The following is a 9,914-nucleotide window of genomic DNA, read 5'->3' as shown; positions in this document are numbered from 1 at the left end:
TTGGCAGATGTCAAGATAAACTGTGCAGATTAAAATGCCTTAATTTAACCTGAAGAAATGGTTTTGAATCATACAAATTTTTAAGAAGAAAAATAAAGACTGTCCAAAGGGATTCTCCTAGCTTATAACACATTTCCAGAATAACTCTCAAAAAAAAAATTCAAAAATACCCATTGACTACTTTAAAAATATGTCAATACCATATGGCTTTATGAAATAACTTCTAAAATTTATATTTTTTTATTTAAAAAGGATCCCAAGTTTTAAATAAACTGCTAGCAATATCATTTTCCTCACTTAAAAGTGCATATCTCTGAGGGTAGGACATACATACGTTTCGAACAAATAATGATTTTTACAAATTTTTAACACACAAAAAAAATCACTTAAAATATTTTTAAGGGGGGAAAAGAGTTTTCACCAAAAGTCATCTTTAAATAGACTGCAGTAGATGCAACTGTTTTTTGTTTTTGTTTTCCATCAGAATTCTCAATGAGATGCTTTGGCAGTTTTAAGACGTATCACGGTCTCTACCAAGAGACCCTGACATTAATGATGTCCGTGGAGATGGCAATTGCCTTGATGGCTCGGTCTGAACAGAGACAGTACTGGGCTGGTTCTCCAAATCAGAGGCAAAGGTACTCTCTTCTCTTACATCACGAGTTTGCTCGACTGAAGCTGCCTGGGGTAGAATACTATCCACAGTTTTGTTGGCATGATTCAAGTTGTTATTAAGCGTGGCAATATTACACCCCGTGTCTAGGAGGCCAAATTCATCTTCTATTGTAACTATATCTTTAGCTTCAAATGGTTCAAAGGGAGGAGACAAAAACTCATTTTGTAAAGAGTCTTGAGGACCACTATTGTCACATTCTGTACCCTCTTTCACTTCAGAATCCTTATCACTATCACTGTCAATGGTAATTACAACTGGTGAGCGCGCGGCATTGTCCCCATGATGTTTCTTATGCTTCTTCTTGTGCTTCTTCCTTTTCTTTTTATGGTGTCTAGTCGTATCAGTAGCTTTCCCTTCATACACTATCTCTACACTCAGGCTCCTGGTCCTCCTTTTTTTCCTCTTGTGCTTTGTCTCTCTGTCTGATGACCGGCTGTCTGAAAAGCTATCACTCTCATTTTTGTGGTTTCCATCTAATTTTGATGAAGATTTTTGGTAATGACTTTCCTTTACTTTAGAAGCAAATTCACGAGAAGATTGAGCCACTTCATTAGTACCCTCCAAATGCCGTGTTTTGTACTTTCGTTTCCCTCCAGGCTTTTCATTTCTTACCCAATCAGGTCCTGTAGATGCAGTCTTTGATCTATTACTAGATAGGCTCCTTGATCTGTGCCTTTCATAGTAGTAATACTTCCTTTCACTATGATTATTTTTTTTCCTAGCATTTGTTCTTTCAGAAAAGGACTGAATTCTAAATTCTGGACTTGAAGATTGTCTGGAATAATGAGCTCTGGACAGAGTCCTCCTTCTGTATGATGATTCATAGCCATCTCTGTCCTTGTTTCTACTATAGTAAGTATATTCCCACTTGTATCTGCTTCCATAATTATTTCTTAAATAATAACGATCTCGATTTCTGCTCCGTGATCTTCTTTTACCATGATCACTGCTACGAGATCTTGATCTGCTTGTGCTTTCACTACTTAGAGAGAGAGTTTGGCTTCTTCTTGACCAGCTGCTATCTCTAGTTCTTGATCTCTTTTTGTCTCTTCTACTTCTAGGTCTGCTACTCTCCCTGCTTCTGGATCTTTTGCTTTTCATCCTTTTCTTCCCATGATGCTTTCTACGATTCTTCTGATCATGGCCACTTCTACTCTGGGAACGTGAATCTGAACTTCTTGACCTTCCCCTCCTCCTATGTCTACGGTTATAAGGGGAGTATACTCTGTCTCCTCTGAGAGATGAGCTCAGGTCTCTAGGAGACGACAATGACGTAGAGTGTTTCTCTTCCTTCTTTGACTTGTTTCTTTTACCAGAACCACAATGACCTTTATTTATCTGTTCGTCCTTTCCAAGGACTGAGCGTGGAGATGAATATCTACTAACATCACTATCACCAGAACTGTAAGATTGTTCTTGTGTCTTCACTGTCTCCATTTTCTCATAAGAGCCTAACTCCTCAGAATCAGAGGACAGTTCAACAAGTTCTGGGGTCCTCTCAGCTAGTGGTTTAACAAACCCAACAATGACACAATTATCTGAAGAAGAATCACTGTCATTATTTAGGTCTTCATTAGCTTGTACTCCTTGTATCTGAGACGGGGCTCTTCCTGCTACAAGTTCTTCATCTGAACTATCAGAAGTATTTAAAAGGGAAGACATGGCAGCATGTACCTGCTCTGAGCTTGAGTAAGATGGCCCTGGAGTTTCATCATCCCATGGTGCCTGACTGACAGTGGTTACATTGATATCCAACTCATGGGTCTCAGCTTCATCTGGAGATATTGTTATGACTGAAGAATCCGAATGGCTACCTTCTTCATATGAAGGAGCAGGGCAATCATAATTAGCATGCTGGTCAAAAGCTGCCATGTTAAATGGAGATCGAGCAAAACTGATAAATTCATGTATAAAATGCTCAGTCCGATTAAGTAAAAATGGTCTTAAGTCAGACACAAATTCTCGACTCTCCAAGTCATAGCGAGTAACATTACTCATGATGATGTGCTGGACAATATTCACTAAAGATCCATGAGCTCCAAAAAGAACCGTAAGTTCGCGTTTTAACCAGGGTACTAATCTGTGAAGGCAAGCCGGATTTCTACGGAAAAATTCAGCTGAAATATCCCTGCAGCGACCACCATCTTCAATATTTCTAACACGAGCACCAGCACGATAGAGAGTTCGTCTGAAGTTAATAATATCTTGTTCTTGAATTTTTCGCAAAGATCTTTCATCTGTAGTAGTTGGCCTCCTTACTGGAAACTGCCTACCTTGAGGAATTTCACCATTTCTAGGTCTTGCTGAAATGCCTAACCCTTCAAATAGTACTCCACTATCTGGTGGAGTTGTTGTTCTTCTATTCACAGTACTACTAGGTGAATAAACAGAAGCACTTCGATTTGTCATAGTTGTACGATAGCGAAACCGTGGAGCATCAGGAGTGGCAAAAGATCCATTATACGAAGGCCTCAGGACATACTCCTTGAAGTCATCTTCTGCCCTCACAGAATGGAAAATAGAATCAAAGGGCTGTTTACACAGTGGACATTCAGCTTTGTTTTTTGACCACTCCTGTACACAGCGAAAACAGAACTTATGTAAACAGCGATCTAAGTAAGACACATTATCAAATCTATCCAAGCATATAGGACACTTAGAATCAGGAGATGCATCAGCTGGTACTGTCTGTTGTAATTTGCTTGTGCCAGCTTTAGGTGAAAAGTTGTCCATTTTAAATTCTTTAGCAGCTGATGCCATTATCTGTAAAAGGGAAAAAAATACATCAGTAATCTTATAAAAGAGGATGAGACTAAACATGAAAAAAAAAGCAAATAATGACTATGAAATATACTTTGCTGAAATTAGTTGAGTAGCTCATTATCTTTGTAATATGAAAGGGCAGTATAGCAAGGTACCTAAAACAAGTGTAAAGGTGGGTATCTGAATCCTGAGTTGAATCCTATATTGAATCCTGAGTCCAAATTTTGCTAGTGTGACTATATAGATCAATGATAACAATCTGCATCACAGTGTTTGGGAAGATATAAAAGGTCTTCAAAGGGGCGTCTGGGTGGATCAGTTGGTTAAATGCCCAACTTCAGCTCAAGTCATGATCTCACAGGTCATGAGCTCAAGCCCAGCATCAGGTTCTGTGCTGACAGCTCAGAGCCTTAAGACTGCTTCACAGATTCTGGCTCCATCTCTCTCTGCACCTCCATCAGCCTGTGCCCACTCACCTTCTAAAAGTATAAATAAAAAATAAAAAATAAAAAAATAAGCCTTTAGAAAAGGTGCATTGTTGTATATACTAAGCTCTCAAGTACTGTAAAGCATTTTCTTTTTTAAAATTGTTTTAAAGTTTACTTATTTTGAGAAAGAGAGAAAAAGAGTGCACACGTGTGGGACAGAGACAGAGGGAGAAAGAGAATCCCAAGAAAGTTTCGCACTGTTATCACAGAGCCCAATGCAGGGCTCCAACTCACAAACTGAGAGATCAAGACATGAGCCCAAGTCAGATGCTTAACGGACTGAGCCACCCAGGTGACCTGACCTTTCTATTCTTTTTGAAGAGTTTTAACTGGGGGCACCTGGGTGGCTCAGTCCGTTAAGCATCCAACTCCTGATTTTGGCTCAGGTCATGGTCTCACAGTTCATTAGAAGGAGCCCTGCATCGGGCTCTGCATTGACAGCACAGAGCCTGCTTCAAATTCTCTCCCTTTCCGCCTCTCCCTCCTTCCCCCTTACCCCCTCCCTCTCCCCCCGCATGCAATCTCTCTCAAAATAAGTAAACTTAAAAAAAAAAAAGAGAACTTAACTATACAAAAAAAAATCTGCCAAGAACTCATGTATCCATACACTCAGATTTAGCAACTTAACATTTTTTCATGGTTATTCCAAATTTTTAAAAACATTCCTTATCTTCTCCTCTTACCCCTCTCTAGAAAACAAAAATCCAAAACACCACAGTCCCCAGTTGGTGTTGTTTCTATGTATGGTTTTATATCATTCATATAAATGCCCTAAATAATACAGGGCATTTACATGTATTGTTTTATTTGTGGAAAGTATTGAATATGCACCTTAAAAGTAACTGTAGTGATGGGGCACCTGGGTACCTCAGTAAAATAAGCTTCCAACTCTTGGTTTTGGCTCAGGTCATGATCTCATGGTTGTGGGATCAAGCCCCCAACAGGGATCCATGCTCACATGAAGCCCACTTGGGATTCTCATCCCCTCTGCCCCTCTGTCCCCCTGCTTTCTTGGTCTCTTTCACAAAAATAAATAAGGAAATAAAAGTAAAAATAACTGTCGTGAGATAATCTGCATACCAGAAAGTTCACCAGTTTAAATCACTTCTGTAAATTTTTGGTGGAAGATTCTTTCACTCATACACACACACACACACACACACACACACACACGTATCTTTTAGTAAAGACTAAACGAAGTATGTAAAAGCACTCAAAGATGGTTTCTGGCTCATAGCTAACTACTGCATAAACGTTACATACTGTTGTTATTACTACTATTGTTATATTATTTTCAGTTCCTCACCGATTCCTTACAGCATCCCTTAAAAGCCTTGCTTAGTTTTTTTTTAATTAATCCAAAGTCATCCACAAAGTTTATTGAAATCATGCTTCTAGTCTCATTTTTTTCCTACAAGATCACTAAAATCTTAAAGATTAGTTTTGTTTTCTTTTAATTTATCAGCTTATGTTGACCCATAACTTACACAATGAATTGGTCAGAGCTGAAATTTGGTGTGCATTATATTTGTTATTTTATCTCTCTTTAACTGCATTCCGTACTAATTACTTAGTACATATTAAATATTAGGTTATTCCATTATGTTTCTTGGGCCCATTATTCATCTTTCTTCACCTCCTTTATTACCAGGAGTTCCATCAGCCATCAAGTCAGTCAAATAATGCAATTATAACCTTCTAAACACAGGCCATACCAAACTATTAACAAAACCCATGACAAAAATCCATGATTATGAAATTATTTCATCATACATTTCAAATTAAACTTGCTCACCTAGGGTATCTTAACTTCCTCAAAGACGTAACTTAATAGGAAATCAATTAATGCTGAACAAATGTTTCTTCAGGGATCTAAATATTTCTACTCCTCTATTTTCTAGACTAGAAATACAAAAATTAAAACTCTTCCTAAATATCACAGAATTACAAACTGCTTATATCTATATATTTAATATATAGAATACTAATTGATAATATACTTAAACTCTGAAACCTTAATATTGCATAAATCTCTCAGCATTTCCCCTACTCCTAACATTTTTATTCTCCCCCAGAAAAAAAAAAGCCTAAAAATAAAATAAAATTTTTTATGATCAGAGTCGGTGCATTAGGGGAAGAAATGAAAAGTGGAGAGGGAACTGGAGAGGTTAACAGAGAACCTGGATTGAGAAGATTTCCCCTAAAACTAACTCTATAAACTGGAGATATCCAATTAGCTCTAGATTTTAGTTTGTACCTCTCTGTAATAAAGGGATTACTAGACTTTTTAAAAAGACTGGTTAATTTAAAGCTAAAACATTGTATCTTAATTTATTTCTTGGAAATACAGACTTTTAGTTTTTACTGAACATTTGCAGTTCACATAAAAATAATAGCCCTGAATGCATTTATTAAAGGAAGTTAGTAGACAGTACACTTCAAGTTCAAATAAAACAAAATCTTAACTAAGAAGAATTTTCTTTTAATGGAATCTTAAGTCTTCCCTTCTGCAGTTTTATAAGCCTGTTAACCACTTTGGACAGCATAGCATAAGGCTAAAGAATGATCAGTAATGTCATCCATAACAGACGAAAAGAAAAAATTGAGTTGTTTTGTATTTCTCACAGTAACATCTTTAGATATAAAGAATGAAAGTCGCCAGAAACATCACACAAATGGCAATGAATGTACATCATCAAACGATATTTACTCCTTCAAAAGCATCACAAATGCTGAAATGAAAACATTTGCTAATGAGGCACATGGCTAGCTCAGTCGTGACTTTTGATCTCGAGGTAATGAGTTCAAGCCCCACGTTGGGTATAGAGATTATTTTTGGTTATGTTTATTTATTAATGAGACAGAAACAGAGCACGAATGGGGGAGGGGCAATGAGAGAGGGAGACACAGAATCCAAAGCAGGCTCCAGGTGCTAAGCTGTCAGCACAGAGCCCGATGCAGGGCTTGAACCCACAAGCTGTGAGATCATGACCTGAGCTGGTCAGACACTCAACCAACTGAGCCACCCAGGCGCCCCAGTTTTTTTTTTTTTTAATTCACCAAAATATCTGCAGAGATACTAATGAAGTAGAATTACCATATGACCCAGAATTCAACACATACCCAAGAGAAATGAAAACATATGTCCACACAAACACCTGCATGTGAATAATAATAGCATTTGTCATAATAGCTCAAAGGTGGAAACAATCCCATCAACTGATGAAAAGATAAATAAAATGTGGTATATCCATACAACAGAATATAATTGAGTAGTAAAAAAGATGAAGCACTGATACATGCTATAACAGATAAAACTTTTCATTACGCTAAATGGAAAACAAAATTAGTCACAAAGACCACATGTTGCATGATGCCAATCATATGTAATGTCCACAATAGGCAAATCTACGGATAAAAATAGACTGGTGATTGCTGGGGGAGGGAGAGTATACAAAGCTTATTTCTGAGATGATGAAAATGTTCAATTACAGCTCCACAACCCTGTAAATATACCCCAAACCACTGGATTATATGTTTTAAATTTTTTTTTAATGTTTTATTTATTTTTGATACAGAGACAGACAGAGCATGAGAGGGGGAGGGGCAGAGAGAGAAGGAGACAGAACAGGAAGCAGGCTCCAGGCTCTGAGCTAGCTGTCAGCACAGAGCCTGATGCGGGGCTCGAACCCATGAACGTGAGATCTGACCTGAGCCGAAGCCGGAGACTCAACCGACTGAGCCACCCAGGCGCCCCTGGATTATATGTTTTAAACAGGTGAACTTTATGGATGTAATATAAATTCTATCTCAACAAAGCTGTTTTAACAATACAAATTAAGGCTTAAAACAGGAATGGCTAGGAGACAGATTAAGATTTGCAGGTTAATAAAGTCTGGATTTAGGTAGCAACGGTGGACTTGATGGTGGATTTAGTGCTTCAGGTTCTAAAACCTTGTGATAAAGGTTTGTCTGTCCTAGCATTCTAGGAAATGGGACTTGAAGTTAATTTCCCCACAAGGAAAAAGATGAAATCAATTCTTCTAATCCTTTTTCCTTAACTGCCTCCCAAATACTAAATAAAATGTGCCACCCTTTAGGATATACTGATTAAACCAAACATTCCCTAAATCTTCAAACCTACTGTAACAGATAAAAATGGTCCCTGTCACATTCTGGGGTAATTGCAGATAATTAAGAAGTATACTTACCTAAGGAAAATGAATGAGAGGGGAGTAAAGAATCAAGAAGCTAGGGTCTATAAGTTATGTCAGGACATTTAAAAATGATGCTAATTAGGGGGCACCTGGCTGGCTCAGTCCATTAAGCCTGACACTTGATTTCGGTTCAGGTCATGATCTTGAGGTTCCAGGAGCTGGAGCCCCAAGTCGGAGAGGATTCCTGCTTAGGATTCTCTCTTTCTCTCTCTCTCTCTCTCTCTTTCTCTCTCTCTCTCTCTCTCTCTCTCTCTCTCTCTGCCCCTATCCTGCTTTTGTGTGCATGCAGGCTCCTTCTCTCAAAATAAATAAATAAACTTTATTTTTAAAAATGGTGATTACATATAGTTGAGTGATGTTAATTCAAATGCAGAGCCAGGGTTGAAAACCAAAGCCACTTCTTAGTGGTGTGATCTGGAGGAAATTCTCAAAACCTTCAAATTTTCTCAATTCTAAAATGGGTTAAGTAACAGTACCCACCTGAGGAGGTAGTTGTGTGGGGGCATATATTCCACATAAACTCTTAGCATAGTGATTGGTATGCAGTAAGAATTTAATACTGTTTCCCCATGTTATGTGAAAATAAAGTTAATTTCAGTTCTTTCCATCACCCATTTCCATTATAAAGACCCAGAAAGATGATAGTCTCTAACAATCTTAATGTAATTACTGTACTTAATATATCCAGGCAAAGTAACTAAAAAACTGTTCACAAGTAGACGGACTAGAATAAACTCCAAGTACTAAAAATAATCTGGAAGGGGGCCTGGGTGGCTCAGTCGGTTAAACGGCTGACCGGCTCACGTCAGAGTTCGAGCCTCGCACCAGGCTCTGTGCTGACAGCTCAGATTCTGTGTCTCCCTCTTTCTCTGTCCCTCCCCCAGTCACGCTCTGTCTCGCTCCCAGGAATAAACATTAAAATATTAATAATAAAATAAATAATTCGGGTCTTACTCTTATGACCTTAGAAATTACCGTACATCTCTGATCTGCAATTCACTTCCAAAGGATCACATGGATCTTACAGGATCTACTGACCAGATACTATCAATTTTAACTCCAATTCCGGCCATAAAAAGAACTGTTGGGGAACCATTCCCTTCTAAAGCGACTCACTCCAGGTAAGCATTGTTTTGGCTCCCTAAAGCTTTGAATTTCATTGACCAGAAACAAAATCAAAAAGACCCCAACTCACCATTAAATCTTGGGTAACGTAATTTATTCTAAACACTCTTGAAAATTACCTACCAAAAATTCTATTCACTTTCGCCCTTCATCTCAGCACGGCCCCCTTCCAGTCTACGAACCAGCAGCCCACGAAAAAAGCTGCACTGACTGGATGGCTGGAAAACCACAGACAGGCGTGCCCAACCCACACCGTGTAACAGCGCAGACAACTCCAAGAGTCACGGTGATAGTGGCTTCCTTGGGGTGAGAACTGCCACCCGCCAGGACCGTTGAGAAGCACCACGTGCGTTACATAATCAGAACAAACTAAAACACAGTTACTCCCATTTTACAGACAGACGGATATTAGGGAACCTAACCTCTGACAAACCTCTGATTGTGGCAATGCCACTCCGGGGACGCGAATGTTTTGTTTCGTGTAGTGTCCCCCACCCCCACCCATCAAGCCTTTTCCAGTACGCCGGTAGACTCGCGCCCCTCGGGAGAGCTTCCAGGAACCGCCACCGTCCCCCGCCCACCCGCACAAATCCACAGGTGCGCCACCGGAGCCGCCAGCCAGCCCGCCGCCAGCCCCGCCCCGCT

The 9,914-nt window shown here is 39.1% G+C and overlaps 1 protein-coding gene across 1 annotated transcript; it reads right to left on the bottom strand.

Moving 5' to 3' along the window:
• Positions 1–217: 217 nt before the first annotated feature.
• Positions 218–3,470, bottom strand: TOPORS (TOP1 binding arginine/serine rich protein). The gene has a single exon (XM_029920574.1). It carries the CDS (start codon positions 3,434–3,436, stop codon positions 512–514), a length of 2,925 nt encoding a protein of 974 aa, XP_029776434.1. The 5' UTR covers positions 3,437–3,470; the 3' UTR covers positions 218–511.
• Between the last annotated feature and the right edge of the window lie 6,444 nt (positions 3,471–9,914).

Source organism: Suricata suricatta, chromosome 13 (assembly GCF_006229205.1).
Source record: "Suricata suricatta isolate VVHF042 chromosome 13, meerkat_22Aug2017_6uvM2_HiC, whole genome shotgun sequence".
Lineage (NCBI taxonomy): Eukaryota > Metazoa > Chordata > Mammalia > Carnivora > Herpestidae > Suricata > Suricata suricatta.
The sequence above is the reverse complement of the archived record's forward strand: the minus strand, read 5'-3'. Positions and strand labels throughout refer to the sequence as shown.